At 49.0% G+C, this 19,079-nt stretch overlaps 1 protein-coding gene across 1 annotated transcript in view; it reads left to right on the forward strand.

Moving 5' to 3' along the window:
* slc25a22b (solute carrier family 25 member 22b) overlaps nucleotides 1-19,079 on the forward strand; it is a gene marked incomplete at both ends in the record, with an annotated part of 112,729 nt that overhangs the window by 15,145 nt on the left and 78,505 nt on the right. Inside the window, 2 exon segments of the mRNA XM_084308239.1 lie at nucleotides 732-792; nucleotides 1,527-1,662. Of these exon segments, the coding sequence (XP_084164365.1) occupies nucleotides 732-792; nucleotides 1,527-1,662 (197 nt within the window).

The following is a 19,079-nucleotide window of genomic DNA, read 5'->3' on the forward strand; positions in this document are numbered from 1 at the left end:
TCCTCCTACGGGCTGTGGAGACCTGTGGAGGTTGAAACGCATCGCATTTCTGTGCCCGAGTTCATTTATACATCGTTTGGTAAACTGTGAGTCTCATGGCCAGTACAGAGAGACTCAGAAGGAGCTTCTATCCCCAGGCCATCAGGATGCTCAATGCTCATTGCTCAATGACACTATGTAACACTAACAACCCATCATCTACACTCACGGCACACACATCCACATGTACACACACTCACTTTAAACAAACACTCACCCACTTTACTCACTTTAGACACTTTAACACTAAATTATATTGATCTATTATTAAAGAGATTTGCACTACATTCATACCTCATTTGCACCTTACCCTACGTTTTGTACCTCATTTCTGCATTGTACCTCACTATTACCCATTTTACTGTATTGTATATTGTATATATGAATATTGAACATTCCTTTTTACCTACTTCTTAATGACTTTTTTTTTTACTTACTTTTTTTTTTACTGTATCTCAGGGGCTCATACGGAAACAAGCATTTCATCGTAAAGTATTCTGTATTTTATTGTGACAAATAATAAACAAACTTGAACTTGAAACGTACCCACGTACAGTATACTTCACCCAGGAAGCTCCTTTTTGTATTTATCGTTGTACAAAAAAAGAAACGGACCCCACAGTGAATACACTGTCAAGAGAGAGTGCAGTGGTTGTTATATCTCCTGTGTTAACGTGTGTCTCTGCGTCCAGGTCGTGGTCACCACCCCAATGGAGATGCTGAAGATACAGCTACAAGATTCAGGGAGGATAGGTGAGAGCAAGAGAGCTCCCTCGCTTTAAATGCACAATGACTCAATGTGTATTGTGAGGAACTATGGGTACGGTGTGAGTGATATGTGTAGTATGGTGTGAGTGATGTGTGTAGTATGGAGTGAGTGATACGTGTAGTATTGAGTGAATCATATGTGTAGGGGGGCGACAGTTGCTCAGGAGGTAGAGCAGTCGTCTGGCAATCCGGTGGTTCCCGGTTCGATTCCCGCTCCTCCCGGGCAGCCTGTCGATGTGTCCTTGAGCAAGACACTTAACCCCTAATTGCTCCCGATGAGCAGGTTTGAACCTTGCATGGTCGCCTCCGCCGTCGGTGAGTGAATGTGTGAATGAATGGGTAAAATGTGAGTAACAAATTGTAAGCGCTATATAAAAAAAGCAGCCAGCCAAAAGCAGCCATGTGTAGTATGGAGTGAGTGATACGTGTAGTATGGAGGGATGAATATGTAGTGTCCTGTTTACTTAGTTTTTAACTGCACTGGTCAGGAGTAGCATTCCTAATTCCATTGTATTATGTACAATGACAATAAAGCTGTCTATTCTATTCTCAGATCAGCTCCAATAAAAATAAATAAAAACATGACGTTTCTTGTGCGTTCTGTGAGAGGAGGAGGAAGGGGCAAGGGGGGGGATATATGAAATAAATGTGAGAATGAACGAGTGAGGTGTGTGTGTGTGTGTGTGTGTGTGTGTGTGTGTGTGTTCCTCCACGTCCAGAGGCTCAGAGGAAGCTGATGCCCCCTGCAGCGGAGGGGTCTCCTGGGGGAACCACAGCCGTGCAGATCACACAGAGGCTCCTGAGGACCAAGGGCCTGGCTGGGCTCTACCAAGGCCTGGGGGCCACACTGCTGAGGTACGTGTGATGAGATGTGATTTGATCTTTATATTCATCTCGAACACAACAAACACACACGTCACGCCGGTAAAGACAAAATGTAAACGTAAACAAACGAGTCCGTCTTCATCCATAGGAAGACAAACACGGATGAGTTGGAGAAGGGGCAGGAGGAAGCTTATCTAGTCCTGTCCCATTCTTACAATATCATAACATTTTAAATAAAACTCTCCTACTACATAAAAGACAAAAAAATAAATATACGGTTAAAAAACAACAACCATTCTTTTTTGTTTTGAAGAAATCAAAACATTCCCTGAGAGCAAGTTCAAGTTTCAAGTTTCAAGTTTCTTTATTAGTTGTCATACAGAAGTACAGAATACTTTTATACAAAATGCTTCTTTCTGTTACGCTCCAGGGACTGTGCTAGACAAAAATAGATAAGTATAAAATAAGTATAGCAGTATATACTATAGTTCCTAGTGGTGGGGGAAAATATCGATACGTAGTAGTATCGCGATACTTTGCGTGGCGATACTGTATCGATACAAGGACGCCAAGTATCGATATTTTATTATTTATTTATAAAAAAAGAATTTTTTTCTTTTTGTATAAGGAAGTTGCATTGTTCATTTCAATACCTGTAATAGTATAGTATCCCCCCCCCCCACACACACACGTGTGCATTCAGTTAAGTTGGAATATGACTGTAGTACAGTTCAGTTTGTCAGGTACATGCAACACGGATTACAGTGTTGACATCTGTCTGCTTAAGAAAATCCCATTTGCGGCAATAAAAATGATTGAAGTGAGATGAACAGACTGAAAACTTTATTTGATTAGATAAAACATGTTGACAAAGTTTTACTTTGCAGTTGAAAAAAAGTTATAAATCGCAATATATATCGCAATATTAACATCGCAATACTCAGCATATCGCAATATATTTTTAATCGCAATACTATCGTATCGTGAGGCCTCTGGTGATTCCCCCCCTAATAGTTCCTCTGATCTGTATGTCTATCAGTGTGTTTCTGTATTTATATTAATGAGCTGTGCAGCGTTGTCACTCTGTTTCGTTTCCACCTGTAGTCCATCCCATAAAGCTGCCCCACAAACTGAAATGCACCCCGCTTTCTAGAGCGGTGCGGGCAGCAGTAGGATATTTTGAGTGAAGTGTCCCCCTCTAAGATAAGAGGTAAGATGAGATCATCTTTATCGTCTGTCGGTGCAGACATTCTGTATCAAGGAGCACTGTTGACAGCAGAGCAGAGGGCGGGCTCACATAGACCGACTGTCGGTTCTCCTCCATATGATTGACAACTGCTGGCAACCACTCATGTCTGCGAGCCGTCTGCAGTCGATATGTTCAAGAGGTGAAACGTGACCCATGAGAGGCTCTGAAACGTACAGAAGCACCACACCCTCCTGTGCTTGGCCTCACGCAGAGCTGCTTGTGTGTGAAATAAGAACCCAGCCAAAGCTTGATTGATTGATTGATTGATTGATTGAAAACTTTATTAACAGATTGCAGAATGGGTACAATACAGTACGGCTCAATACACACAATTGTAAGTCAGCTACGTTGTTATTGTCTGAGAGATGGAATCCCGGATTCGGTTGAACATATCTTAGTTACTTGCAAATCCCGCTTTCTTGATATCCCTCTTTATTTTGAGTTATGATGGGCGCGGGAAGTTCCAGAAGACTTATTTGCTCTCTATTAAGTCCAGCTCTTCAAGAAAGATTGCCTCTTCAAGTCCTACGTTTTGTGAATAAGCGATTTCAACTTTTTATTCTTAAAAAGCAACGGTCTCTCTCTCTCTCTCTCTCTCTCTCTTTCTCTCATACACACGCCTACACACACCTACACGCCTACACGCCTACACACACGCACGCACGCACGCGCACGCACGCACGCACGCACGCACACACACACACACACACACACACACACACACACACACACACACACACACACACACACACACACACACACACACACACACACCCACACACACACACACACACGCTTTACACCTTTGTTTAGACTAGAGGCCTCTGTGTTTTTTGCATGAATCTTTTTTCCACCTAAACAGTTATAGGCAAATAGGCAATACAGGTGTAAAGCTGCAATAACTATTTTCTGACCAGTACATTTACATTTTGTCATTTAGCTAACGCTTTTATCCAAAGCGACTTACAAGTTCTGTATGACTTGATTTTATTTTATTGGACATTTAAGAAAATACAAGATTCCAGAAAACATCAAGGATGCTACACAAAAAAGTCAAGACTTATTTCCATTGTGGTCCTTGGTCTCAGACAAGTCATCAGGAAGGGCACAACTCAAATTATCTGAATAATAATGTTCATCAAAGTGTTGAGTGCTACAGTATAGGTTAGTATATTAGGACAAGTGCATGACAGTAAGGTTAGTTAGGGGTAGATATAAAAAAATATATAATAATAATTCATTTCAGATATTGGTTGAAGAAGTGTCTTTAGTCGACGGTGAAAAATTGGACAGGTTTCGGCTGTCCTAACTAACTGTGGTGGGAAGTTCGTTCCACCATTGTGGGGCAAGGACTGAGAATAGGCGGCTTCTCTTTGACTAGGGGGCTGTGAGTCACCACTATAAACAAACTAAATGTTCCCAAAACAAAAGCCTCATGAATAAACATTAAACTGTCTTACAGGCACAATCTTGTTGTAATAAAAAAAAAATACATGCATGGATTACAAGATTTCAACTACAATACGTATGACTTTCTCTTGGGAATCTTCTGGTTGTTAAACAAGCTAAAAGGTAGGTAAATACTTCGCCTACAAACATAATACTGTTCTGACACAATATAGATTGAACTGTCAGTTTGATAAGAGTGTCATGAGCCAGCTTGGAAGTAAGAGGGGAACAGAGGAAAGAGACCGCAGCTGCCCTGAAAGCAATACAAGTCTCAGCAAAGTCTCTGAAGAGAAGTCTGCTCACTCCACTGACATCTTCATCACTCACTGCTGAGATCATTATTCTTTTTAAACATCCTTTTAAAATGCAGTAGATTATAATTTTACTCAACATAAAATGACTTTGCATTTCATTTTCTTCTCTGAATTTCTTTGTTTTGTAGCAAGTCGTTTTGTTGTTGCCGCCATCTTTAGCGTTTTAGAATTTCTCTGTATATGCGAGTTACTCCAACTCCTCATCATATCATATCGTTTCTGGAGGTTACTAAAATTACATTCAAACACTATTCTCTTGTTTATTTCAAATGTACTCACGTCAGAGTCAGAGTCAGAGATTTTATTTATTTTATATGTATGGACGAATCCACATTGGAATACAGGTACAGAGCATGTGTCTACAACTAATCCAATACAGGAGCAGAGTAGAAACAGTACAGAAATAAAACACACACAGTATAAAAGGACAAATGCTGAGGTTGATATCAACATCCCCTAAAGTGTTACGTCCCCAGGCCCGGCCCTGACTGGGCCGGGCATGAGAATGACAGTGGACAGTTCCCTCCTCCTGACATTGGTTCCCTACCTCCCTCTGGTGACCTAAGCCCGATGGTGCAGTTGGCCATCTTATGTTGGTTTCAAGTAATTTAACTGATTTCTAATTATTTGTTATCCTGGGCCATCCCTGTCTGTGTTTGATGTCGTCCCCCTGTCTGGTTGTTGTGTGTGTCATTGCCTTTGTGTCTAGTTGTGTTTATGGTGTCAATGCTTTTTGTGTCTAGGTTGTGTTTGTGATTCTGTGTTTTGGCCTGGCCCTACCAGGTGTTGATCGTTGTTAATTAGTGTTGGTATTTAGGCGTCTGTTTGTCATCACTTCCTCGTGGCGTCATTGTCTCCCGTACCCTCATTGTACCCTCACCTACTTCGTGCCTCCCCTTGCCCTGTTTTCATGTTCGTCTGTGCTGTAAGTTGTTATATATCCAGTTTTTGCTCATCTTTGTTTTGCCGTCCCCTCAGTGTTGTTTTGTATGATTTTGTTAGTAAACTTATTTTGATTTCCACGTATCCTACCATCTCTTCCTACTCTCTTCCCTCTGCAATTGCGTTCTCACCCTCTCAGCACCCCTAATCTTAACAGAATGACGCCACCACCAAAGAACGCAGCAGAAGGGGTGGACGATACCATGAGGATCATCCGGAGCCTGATGGACGGTGACATACAGAATTATGTCACAGAAGTGGGTGTTCTGGTTCCGGATGATTGACCGGGTCGCCACGGAGAGCCAGATAGACGAGCCAGCGATGTGGGACATAGCCGACCAGGTCACTGCCCTCATGGAGGGGTGTAGGTCGAGGGCTAATACAGCTAGCCTACCGAAAAGTGTCAGGTTCACGGTCAGCCTAGAGCCCCTCACCGCCGTTGAGGCTGCTCAGATGTCCATCGCTGACCAGATGTCTTTAGCTGGCACAGCCCGTCCATTAGCTTCGCTCCTATAGCTAACCAGACGTCTCCAGCTAGCACAGCTCCGCCCGTTAGCATCGCTCCTATAGCTAACCAGGAGTCTCCAGCTAGCAGAGCTCCGTCCATTAGCATCGCTCCTATAGCTAACCAGGAGTCCCCAGCTAGCACAGCTCCGCCCATTAGCATCGCTCCTATAGCTAACCAGGCATCTCCAGCTAGCACAGCTCAGTCCGTTAGCATCGCTCCTATAGCTAACCAGGAGTCCCCAGCTAGCACAGCTCCGCCCGTTAGCATCACTCCTATAGCTAACCAGGAGTCCCCAGCTAGCACAGCTCCGCCCATTAGCATCGTTCCTATAGCTAACCAAGAGTCCCCAGCTAGCACAGCTCCGCCCGTTAGCATTGCTCCTATAGCTAACCAGGAGTCCCCAGCTAGCACAGCTCCGCCCGTTAGCATCGTTCCTATAGCTAACCAGGCGTCCCCAGCTAGCACAGCTCCGCCCGTTAGCTTTGCTCATACAGCTAACCAGGAGTCCCCAGCTAGCACAGCTCTGCCCGTTAGCATCACTCCTATAGCTAGCCAGGCCCTCCCAGCTAGCATTGTTCCTGCAGTTAGCCAGGCCTCCCCAGCTAGCACAGTCTCCACTGCTAGCTTAGGCTCTGCAGCTAGCCAGGCCTCCCCAGCTAGCACAGTCCCCACTGCTAGCTTAGGCTATGCAGCTAGCCAGGCTTCCAAAGCTAACCCAGCCCCCACTGCTAGCTTAGCCTCTGCAGCTAGCCAGGCTTCCAAAGCTAACCCAGCCTCCACTATTTGCTTAGCCTCTGCAGCTAGCCAGGCCCTCCCAGCTAGCACAGTTCCCACTGCTAGCTTAGGCTCAGTAGCTAGCCAGGTTCAACCAACTAGCATTTCCCCCACAGTGATTCCAGGCCCCACAGTTAGCCTAGCTCCCGCAGCTCGCAGACCTCCGAGAGTTAGCAAGGCTCGGAGGTCTAGCGAGGCTCAGGCTAGTATTGCTAACAAGGCCTCCACAGCTGGTCCAGCTTCAACGCTCAGCTCAGTCTCTACACCTGGTCTGGCCGCAACGCCAGCTGCCACCGCTCCCCTTCCGGCCTCCACACCCAGCCCAGCCTCTACGCCTGGTCCGGCTGCTACGCCAGTCCCTGGCTCCTCGACTGGTCCTGGCTTCCCCTCTGGTCCAGCCCTACGCCATGATCGGCGCCCTGGTCCTCGCCGTGGTCCTCGCCGTGGTCTTTGCCGTGGTCTGCGCTGGATCCTATTCCAGGGGTCATCGCCGTCGCACCTCTGTGCCGGCTCTCCCGATCCGGTTCCTAGTCCGGCGACGGGAGGGTCCCTCGTCCGGGATCCTGCTCCGGGGTCCTTACCCTCGCCCCTTGGCTCCAGGTCTTCTGACCGGCTCCCTGTTTCCCTCCCCGCCCCCCCCTCTGTTCCCAGGTCCAGCTCCCCTCTCCGGGTCTCGGCACCCATTCCCAGCCCCCCTTGTCGGGCCTCTGTTCCCAGGCCCAGCCCCCTTCTCCGGGTCTCGGTGCCCATCCCCACCCCCCCTCGTCGAGCTTCTGCTCCCGGCTCCAGCTCTCCTCTCCGGCTCCCTGTTTCTTTCCCTGCCTCCCCTCTCCAAGCCTCGGTTCCCATCCCCACCCCACCCCCCCTCTCCGGGCTTGTGCACCCGTTTTCAGCTCTCCGGGCTGCTATACCCCTCCGGGGTTTTTTGCTCAGGCTCCCGGCCCCAGGTCTCCGGGTCCTCTCCCTGGGTTCATTCCGGGGTCCCGGCTTCCTCCTTCGCCTGGGTCCGGACGTCATTCTCGGGGGTCTGGAAGCCTCCCGTTGAGGGGGAGGTACTGTTACGTCCCCAGGCCCGGCCCTGACTGGGCCGGGCATGAGAATGACAGTGGACAGTTCCCTCCTCCTGACATTGGTTCCCTACCTCCCTCTGGTGACCTAAGCCTGATGGTGCAGTTGGCCATCTTATGTTGGTTTCAAGTAATTGAACTGATTTCTAATTATTTGTTATCCTGGGCCATCCCTGTCTGTGTTTGATGTCGTCCCCCTGTCTGGTTGTTGTGTGTGTCATTGCCATTGTGTCTAGTTGTGTTTATGGTGTCATTGCTTTTTGTGTCTAGGTTGTGTTTGTGATTCTGTGTTTTGGCCTGGCCCTGCCAGGTGTTGATCGTTGTTAATTAGTGTTGGTATTTAGGTGTCTGTTTGTCATCACTTCCTCATGGCGTCATTGTTTCCCGTACCCTCATTGTACCCTCACCTACTTCGTGCCTCCCCTTGCCCTGTTTTCATGTTCGTCTGTGCTGTAAGTTGTTATATATCCCGTTTTTGCTCATCTTTGTTTTGCCGTCCCCTCAGTGTTGTTTTGTATGATTTAGTTAGTAAACTTATTTTGATTTCCACGTATCCTGCCGTCTCTGCCTCCTCTCTTCCCTCTGCAATTGCGTTCTCACCCTCTCAGCACCCCTAATATTAACACTAAAGTGCATATCATAGTAAAGTGCATATTGCATAGAGGCACAATTTTCAGTAAAAGTGCATATAATCAAAGTGCGTGATGCACAGACGCACAGAAACAGCACTTCCACAACCTGACTAATAACACACCAAATTAAAAATAGGATAATATACAAATCTCACCTTTGGAGTTATTCAGGCTGCACACAGCACTGGGGAAGAAACTCTTAGTAAACCGAGTGGTAGAGCATGTGATATCACGTACGCCGACAATGGTACATATTCAAATAAAATAGAACTTCAAAGGGGGGGCCGACGGCCCCATCTTTCTCTTTAATGAACTGACAGCCCCATCTTTCCCTTTAATGAACTGACGGCTCCATATTTCTCTACTGGTTTAGTTCATCAAGCATGCAGCTGCCATCCCTCTCGTTCAATGCCACTGTGAACTGCGGAGTGCATGCGCAATGAACGGTGAAATCTAATGCAGGAGCGTGAGCATAGAGTAATACATCATTTGTAAATGTACTTGTTAGTACGTGGACAAAGTTGGAAAGTTGTCCTGCAGCTAGAAGCAGCTGGAAACAGACCCCCTGTGATCTATTTGATCTAAATGGACTACATTTACTTTTATCCAAAGCGCTTTACAAATTGTTCCTCACATTCACCCATTCACTCACACATTCACACACGGACGGCAGAGGCGACCATGCAAGGTGCCGACCTGCTCATCAGGAGCAATTAGGGGTTAAGCGTCTTGCTCATGGACACTTCGACATGCTGCCCGGGAGGAGCGGGAATCGAACCGGTAACCTCCGGCCTTCTGGCATGCAAGGTGCTAACCTGCTCATTGAGAGCAATTACAGGCATTCTTGCTGTAAAGTACTGAAATAAGTGACAATAAAGCAATCTGAATCTGAATCTGAATCTGAATCTGAATTAGGGGTTAAGCATCTTGCTCAAGGACACCTCGACATGCTGCCCGGGAGGAGCGGGAATCGAACCGGTAACCTCCGGCCTTCTGGCAATAGGTATGCCTAGAACGAATGAGACGTGATGGTTTCTTCACGTGCAGACTGTTGGGTATTTTCTACAACAATGCAAAACAAATGCACAGTCACCTCGACCTGTCATGGTTTTAACTTGGTTGGTTTGGTGGTTCTGTGATGGACACCTGTCAATCACTGATTGTGTGGTTAATTGCCCCTTAGTAGGGCAGGTGTGTGGGCTTGATTGCACCTGATTCAGTGCAGCTGTGACTATGGTAGCTGAGCCTATTACGTTTGAATCTCGCAGGGTTAACGTTAGGTTATGACTATAACCAAGTTCTGTTAATTAGGGGTGACGCTTGGCATCACTACTGCACTATCTCGCGTACGTGCACGCGTACTGAATAAACCACAAATGTACCTCTAATACCAGTATTAGTCTGACCACACCCCTCATCAGCTTACCTTCATAAGCAGGTGTGTGGTCACCTGCTCTCCTCCTTCCCAAGCTTTCACCACAAGGTGAGGTCAAGGGCTGCAGCGGCCGTCTGATGCCAAGCGTCACCCCTAATTAACAGAACTTGGTTATAGTCATAACCTAACGTTCTGTTTCATTAGGGGCTCTGCTTGGCATCACTACTGCACAAAGGGAGGCCAAGCGGAGCCGCTGGCTGACAAATACACCCCGCTGACAGCCCCCCACAACCATCAGAACAGGGAGGGCCGAGCCCCCCCGACCCCCCCTAATGGAGGGTATCCCCCCTATTAGAGGCTTCACGGGAAGGCGACGGACCCGACCGTGCGAAGAGGCACTCAAGCAACTTAACGCACAGGGTGAGCAGACCGTGGCTTGACCCCACGACTACACACACGCACAACCCGCATGCCACCCGGGAACGAACGGAGGAACAACCTCGTTACTGCCCCCAGAATCACGGGGTCAAGGGCAAACCCAACCCCGTGGCAAGGCCGTAGCAGCGGAGCGCGAAGGAAGACCCAGACCCACCAAAAGGACTGGACTCCCTGGAATGGGGGCCCGGAGAAGTCCATGATGCCAGCATCAAGACCCCACCAGGTGGGCACGTAGTGCCCCGCCCCCCACATCGCCAGCGTATTCGGACAAAGGCCCCCCAGTTACTGCACCTGGTAATCCCAGGCGGTATCCCAAGTACTAACCAGGCCAGAACCTGCTTAGCTTCCGAGATCGGACGAGATCGGGCGTGTTCAGGTCGGTATGGCCGTAAACCGAGCGGGCCCCGTCCCCCCAACAGTACACCGCCTGGCACACTAACCCTGCAGAACAGACAGTCAGCATGGCCGTAAGCACACAAAAAAGGTTAACCAACGGAAGCAGGCAGCGCACCGGGGAAAAACCAGGCAACAGGTTGTTAACGCTAGCCTGGAGACTGCGGACGAGACAGGCGCCAGAGGGGACAGCTGAACACAGCCGCCCCGGCGGAAGGAGCGTAAGCTGGCGGTGTTGCATGACCAAGCCTCCATTTAAAAACCCCCACCCAGAGGGGTCGAGGCAGAGAAGGCTGACACGATTGGCAGACGTCATGAACGTGCAGGGGCACCCTCAAACGGTGAACCCGGGAGTTGACACTGCTCCAACACACCAGGGAATCAACCACCTCGGTGTTACCCAATGCGGTGGTTGTTCCTATAACCCCTCAAGAAAAAACTCCAAAACACCGGCTATACCGCAGTACAAGTGTTTCAGTTTCCAAAAAGGGTTAACCCAGGCCTACGGGTCGCAAACATCACTTCGGACCGGGCCTGGCGGTACGGGAAGCACAGGGTCACCAGAGGAGGTCAAAAAACCACCCCCACAGGCCCCTCTTCGCCATGCGTGAGAGAGGAGCGAAAAATAATGGAGAACCAGCCCCTAAGCACACGTACCTGGTATTCCCCGGCGGTCTCCCAACCAAGTACTAACCAGGACCAACCTGTGTAGCGGCCGAGATCCGACGAGATCGAGCACGTACAGAATGGCATGGCTGTAAGCCATGACGACAGTGCTGAGTAAAAACATACCCAACCAGGGTCTCCATAGCGCTTAACCCTGTGACACCCAGACCGACCTGGCATTTTTCCCCCTGAAAAAAGCCCAAGTCCCTCAGGGTACCAGAACAGCAGATCTGCATCCCCGGCGGACAACGGGTTCAACTGATCTGGACCCGTGTTGATCTTAACATGAAAAGAAGGCGCCACCCAGACGTTCGGACGAACCGCGCCTGGTGGCCCACCCCAAGGGCGTGAGACCCCACTACATATGTTCAGATCCATCCCGTCATCATCCCCCAGACATGAACGAGAATCCGTCGACAACCCACCCAGGTCATGGGATGTGGTCGTCGGAAGAGGAAAAACCCCCATCTCAGTTGCTTTATAAAAACGCTGTTTCAACCACAAGCAACCAAGGCGTGCCAGTCAATCGCCTGTTTACAGCGAGCTAGCACTATACGTGCGTCGGGACACACCCCCATCAATGAACAGGCTATTTAGACCTGTCATTGAATCCCCAAGGCGCCCAGGGGAACGACAAGAGGGGTGTGACACTCCCTAACTCCAACACTTCTGGAATAGAAAGAAGGAAGCATCAACAGTATGTATCCCAGTCTACACAGCCGGGGTAAAATTTTTTCACATTTTTACATCCCACCACCCTCCCATAGGAAAGAGACGGGGATCCCCAGAGAGACTTCCCACGCGAGCTGTACAGATTGAAAAGAATATATTGCACCTTGAGCCATGTAAAAAACTGGTTTTAGGGCCTCCGGGGAAGAGGCACTGAACCCATACACACTCAATAAACGAATTGAATCGAATATACATACAATAGAAAAGGACCCTTCTAGAGGGTCCACTCACTTTGACAATCTGAGGAGGAAGGCTCTGTACTCTGATGGAGGCTTCCTCACATGGAAGAAGGAGTCCGAACTCACAGAAGGCCTGAATAGGCGCTTGGTGAGGAGGAGCCCTGACCACCCCCCCTGAAAACAGATCCATCACATGGACCTGAACAGCACACGGAAGTCCTACCAACAGAGACGCGCACGGTGACGTACTCTATGGCGGGGGAATTCCTGCGGTGCACACGCCCAATATACCAGGCCGTGGGAACAGGAACTCCCCCCCCCCCCCCCCCCCCCCCCCCCCCGTAACGTGCCGAACCGCCACGTGACGGGAACCTTGAAGGACAGGGGGTGTACCCCTGACCGACAGAACAATGGGGAGAGGAAAGGTTACCAGTTCACCCCTTTACGACCCCACACCCATGATACGACGTAACGACAAAAAGAGAATATGACACAGTCATAGTCAGCTCTATGAAGCGTTTCACAGCTCCACACAGCGCATGAGCTAACCTGCTATCTGATTTTTACTAAGGAAAAACACAGAATAGAGAGGGCTCTAAGAACCCCGGTCCAACATACACATGTGCTTCTGTGGCCAGTACAACCCAGTTGTAGGTCACATGACACACACAACCCATCATCACCTACAAAAAATGGCAAAAACACTCAACAGAGGAACGCCGTTTTTTTCACAATGAGAGAATACATCATTCTTGATTAGTATCGACCACAGGCCTTGCTAAGCACACATGACAGCAACCAAACCAATTTCCCTTTAGGAAATAAGTTTCTCCAGCAGATTTAGCACAACCTCAGCAATCAAGCTAAGAGTTACATCGTATCCCTACCACACAAAAGACACAATTAATGCACAACATGTCTGATAGGAGGTGATAAAGTCCCCAGGGAACCGGGGGGGAAAACACAATCCTCCTATTTTACCCTCAATACGGCCAGTTAAAACAGGAAAACCTGTTAATGTGTGAACACACTGTTCATTGTCATTACAGTCTGAGAAAGAACATTCTTTTACTCACTTGTCACCAAGCATAGCTTCATAGGTTAGTTACCTTAGTTGTGAGTACACGGCCGTGTTACTCACACAACAACCAGATCATTACATCCCGTTTGCACGGAGAAGCTAACTGCCAGTGACAAAAACAGCTCACACATAACCCGCAACGTATCCTAAATGCATTGTAGCAACACACGTTTTGGGAAAAACACCGTTATTCACAATACATTTAGCAAAGTAAAACCAGAAGACGTGTTATGAGGTCTGGTCAACCCCGTTCCTACCCGGAACGCAGATCAGCGAAGTGCAGTCACAAGACACCGTAGAACACAGCCGTCCTGTGTTGTTCGATCCGGGCAGCGTCGCCGCTCCAACCAGTCGCTACAGTCCTCTTTGTTGACGCAATCCCCGTCCAGGCTCAGGGCAGGGTCGACGAACATCCCCTGTCAAGGATGACGTCGTGGTCAAGAGTGTAAAACATGTTAAAATCAAAGCACGTTCAACAGAATAGCATCAAGCTAACGGCTGCTCCAACCGTTCGGGTGCTATTGCTTCTGCTCGCGAGACGCCGATCTAACGACGCACGCGATCAGAAGCGAGCTCACGGCGGCGCGCGAGAAGCTAAGCTACCCCGCGCCAGGCCATGGCCATAGCAGCAAGCTAACGTTACCTAGCGACCACGACATGCTAGCCCCGCAGCTAACAGCCGACTGGCTAATAGTAGGCCTTAAGCAGGCCATGCAGCGATCCAGCAGGCTAACGCAGCAGTTAACAGCTGACCGGCTAACCGTAAGCTATGAACATGTAAACAATGACATAACACTCACCCAGACAGGCCGCCGTTCTGAACCTCTCCTCACTTTTTAAGAGAAAAGAGAAAACAAGATGTCAACACCGCTTCACAACGGTGACATTACCACATCCGACGGAATCAGCACAGTACCAACTGGCCTGTGTAGCTGACTTTGAACATGAATCTGCCGCTATCGCACATTACATGCACATATCCCCTCGTGAAGGAATACTCTCATTTGGATATGAAAGATGGGGCCTTAACACGGTGACAGAGAGAATCCACTCGTCCAGAACACACAGGGATCACCAGTGTCAATGGTCGCGGCCCACTAGTTAAAACTATAATGGTCTCCAGACCAAGGCCTTCTGTCGCCTAGGTGGCTGAACAAAGGACCCTAGTCTGGGGCCGGTTTCCATAAACTTTGTCAAGTAGCCCCCATAGCACTAACAGACAAGTGGAGCCCGCCAGCAAACACTACTCACCCAACCTGGAACGCACCGCTTCTCACAACAGCGGCATGTCCAACAGTTCAGCTGTGGCCTGACAGGTTTCACCCCAACAAACACAGCAAGGAACTGCAGTTGAGAAGCATGCAGCGGCGTGCTCCCAATACGAAAACCGGTGGAGGGTTTTTAGAATGATCATCATCTTCCAGACACTCCAGTACGAAGACAATATCGCCGTATTTTCTCGAAAATAGTGAGAGAGAAAATAAAGATATGATGTCAACGTATCCTTGTTTCCCAAAGCTGCTCCTAAACCTTTCTTCCATCATGGTGTCAAGTGTGGGGATCTACCGAGGCACTTCTTCCTTGTGGTGAAAGCGAGAAGGAGGAGAGCAGGTGACCACACACCTGCTTATGAAGGTAAGCTGATGAGGGGTGTGGTCAGACTAATACTGGTATTAGAGGTACATTTGTGGTTTATTCAGTACGCGTGCACGTACGCGAGATAGTGCAGTAGTGATGCCAAGCAGAGCCCCTAATGAAACAGAACTGCTTTCTCATTCTCTTTTGTGTTGGCTGTCAGGATTTCTAGTATTTAGTGTAGTGCTGTTCTATTCCCTGTTGAGCATTTAGCCTTTCATTGTAGCTGTTCTTCTTGTTTTACGCTACTGGCTTTATTTAGCACTTTGTTTTTTCGAAGCTGAGCCTTTTATTGTAGTGTGTTTCTTTTCATGACAGTTTCCTTTGAACTGTCATTAGTCCACTACTACCCATAAACTCCCTTTGTTATAGTTTATAGTGTATTCTTTTCCCCCAACTTAAGTTCTTTGTATAAACCTCTTGCCTTTGTGGCTTATTTCTGTTTATTAAAATGTTTATATATAGCTCTTTATTGAGTGTTTTTGGACTTATTTTCTTATTTACTCTCATTTTGAGGCATTCCACCTGTAAAGGTTGTTTTTCGTTTATTTTTTACACCCAGCCTTAGTGTCTGCTTAGCAGTTAGTTTTTTGTTTATTTGTCTTCAGTTCGGTTTATATGCCAAGTAGCCTAATAGCAGAGCCTCAATGTAACGCTGATGCAGCACCGCATGTGATTGACCTGCTTGCCTTGAGCTGCACATTTCCGTATATTTACAGTACCTTGATATGCAAGGACATGTTCGCTCTCACGTGGAGGAGGGATTACCACCTCCCCCCTGCCTTTATACTGTATAGTATTTGTAACGATTGCAAGATGCCACAAAATTCACTGTGAGAGATAGCCCGGAACATTGGTTTGGATACCTCGGAATGAGTGCAAAAGTTAATTAAAAAAAACTTTCAGATGAAATGAACTACAGGAGAAGAGTTCTAATTCCTCTGGGAAATGGTAAACAATGCGTAACTATCTTAAAAATGAGGTTTTATGATGTAAACTTACTCAGCTTTTTGATTAGACACTAAACAATACAACCCGCCCCTTGTTTCATTTGGTAACTAGAAAGTGATATCCCTACTTTGCCTTATACTTTTTACTGGGTAGGTGATAGAAACAAGAGTTGCAGATATTGCCAATCTCGACAGACCCAGCCTGTATTGACCCGGACCTGCCCTCTGTTGTTTCCCCTCCTGGCTGACCTCTCCTCTGTTGTTTCCTCTCCTGACTGACCTCTCCTCTGTTGTTTCCTCTCCTGACTGACCTCTCCTCTGTTGTTTCCCCTCCTGGCTGACCTCTCCTCTGTTGTTTCCTCTCCTGGCTGACCTCTCCTCTGTTGTTTCCTCTCCTGGCTGACCTCTCCTCTGTTGTTTCCTCTCCTGACCTCTCCTCTGTTGTTTCCTCTCCTGACCTCTCCTCTGTTGTTTCCTCTCCTGACCTCTCCTCTGTTGTTTCCTCTCCTGGCTGACCTCTCCTCTGTTGTTTCCCCTCCTGGCTGACCTCTCCTCTGTTGTTTCCTCTCCTGGCTGACCTCCCCTCTGTTGTTTCCTCTCCTGACTGACCTCTCCTCTGTTGTTTCCTCTCCTGACCTCTCCTCTGTTGTTTCCTCTCCTGGCTGACCTCTCCTCTGTTGTTTCCTCTCCTGACCTCTCCTCTGTTGTTTCCTCTCCTGACCTCTCCTCTGTTGTTTCCCCTCCTGGCTGACCTCTCCTCTGTTGTTTCCTCTCCTGACCTCTCCTCTGTTGTTTCCTCTCCTGACCTCTCCTCTGTTGTTTCCTCTCCTGACCTCTCCTCTGTTGTTTCCCCTCCTGGCTGACCTCTCCTCTGTTGTTTCCTCTCCTGGCTGACCTCCCCTCTGTTGTTTCCTCTCCTGACCTCTCCTCTGTTGTTTCCCCTCCTGGCTGACCTCTCCTCTGTTGTTTCCCCTCCTGACTGACCTCTCCTCTGTTGTTTCCTCTCCTGACTGACCTCTCCTCTGTTGTTTCCTCTCCTGACTGACCTCTCCTCTGTTGTTTCCCCTCCTGGCTGACCTCTCCTCTGTTGTTTCCCCTCCTGGCTGACCTCTCCTCTGTTGTTTCCCCTCCTGGCTGACCTGTCCTCTGTTGTTTCCTCTCCTGACTGACCTCTCCTCTGTTGTTTCCTCTCCTGACCTCTCCTCTGTTGTTTCCTCTCCTGACCTCTCCTCTGTTGTTTCCTCTCCTGGCTGACCTCTCCTCTGTTGTTTCCCCTCCTGGCTGACCTCTCCTCTGTTGTTTCCTCTCCTGACCTCTCCTCTGTTGTTTCCCCTCCTGGCTGACCTCTCCTCTGTTGTTTCCCCTCCTGACTGACCTCTCCTCTGTTGTTTCCTCTCCTGGCTGACCGCTCCTCTGTTGTTTCCTCTCCTGGCTGACCTCTCCTCTGTTGTTTCCTCTCCTGACCTCTCCTCTGTTGTTTCCTCTCCTGACCTCTCCTCTGTTGTTTCCTCTCCTGACCTCTCCTCTGTTGTTTCCCCTCCTGGCTGACCTCTCCTCTGTTGTTTCCCCTCCTGGCTGACCTCTCCTCTGTTGTTTCCTCACCTGGCTGACCTCTCCTCTGTTGTTTCCCCTCCTGGCTGACCTCTCCTCTGTTGTTTCCCCTCCTGACTGACCGCTCCTCTGTTGTTTCCCCTCCTGACTGACCACTCCTCTGTTGTTTCCCCTCCTGACTGACCTCTCCTCTGTTGTTTCCCCTCCTGGCTGACCTCTCCTCTGTTGTTTCCTCTCCTGACCTCCCCTCTGTTGTTTCCTCTCCTGACCTCTCCTCTGTTGTTTCCCCTCCTGGCTGACCTCTCCTCTGTTGTTTCCTCTCCTGACCTCTCCTCTGTTGTTTCCCCTCCTGACTGACCTCTCCTCTGTTGTTTCCCCTCCTGACTGACCTCTCCTCTGTTGTTTCCCCTCCTGGCTGACCTCTCCTCTGTTGTTTCCTCTCCTGACCTCTCCTCTGTTGTTTCCCCTCCTGGCTGACCTCTCCTCTGTTGTTTCCTCTCCTGACCTCTCCTCTGTTGTTTCCTCTCCTGACCTCTCCTCTGTTGTTTCCCCTCCTGACTGACCTCTCCTCTGTTGTTTCCTCTCCTGACCTCTCCTCTGTTGTTTCCCCTCCTGGCTGATCTCTCCTCTGTTGTTTCCCCTCCTGGCTGACCTCTCCTCTGTTGTTTCCTCTCCTGACCTCTCCTCTGTTGTTTCCCCTCCTGGCTGACCTCTCCTCTGTTGTTTCCTCTCCTGACTGACCTCTCCTCTGTTGTTTCCCCTCCTGACCTCTCCTCTGTTGTTTCCTCTCCTGACCTCTCCTCTGTTGTTTCCCCTCCTGGCTGACCTCTCCTCTGTTGTTTCCTCTCCTGACCTCTCCTCTGTTGTTTCCCCTCCTGGCTGACCTCTCCTCTGTTGTTTCCTCTCCTGACTGACCTCTCCTCTGTTGTTTCCCCTCCTGACCTCTCCTCTGTTGTTTCCTCTCCTGACCTCTCCTCTGTTGTTTCCCCTCCTGGCTGACCTCTCCTCTGTTGTTTCCTCTCCTGGCTGACCTCTCCTCTGTTGTTTCCCCTCCTGACCTCTCCTCTGTTGTTTCCTCTCCTGGCTGACCTCTCCTCTGTTGTTTCCCCTCCTGGCTGACCTCTCCTCTGTTGTTTCCTCTCCTGACTGACCGCTCCTCTGTTGTTTCCTCTCCTGACCTCTCCTCTGTTGTTTCCTCTCCTGACTGACCTCTCCTCTGTTGTTTCCCCTCCTGACTGACCTCTCCTCTGTTGTTTCCCCTCCTGACTGACCGCTCCTCTGTTGTTTCCTCTCCTGACCTCTCCTCTGTTGTTTCCCCTCCTGGCTGACCTCTCCTCTGTTGTTTCCCCTCCTGGCTGACCTCTCCTCTGTTGTTTCCTCTCCTGACCTCTCCTCTGTTGTTTCCCCTCCTGGCTGACCTCTCCTCTGTTGTTTCCCCTCCTGGCTGACCTCTCCTCTGTTGTTTCCTCTCCTGACCTCTCCTCTGTTGTTTCCCCTCCTGACTGACCTCTC

This window comes from Notolepis coatsorum, assembly GCF_963971535.1.
Source record: "Notolepis coatsorum genome assembly, chromosome: 2".
NCBI lineage: Eukaryota > Metazoa > Chordata > Actinopteri > Aulopiformes > Paralepididae > Notolepis > Notolepis coatsorum.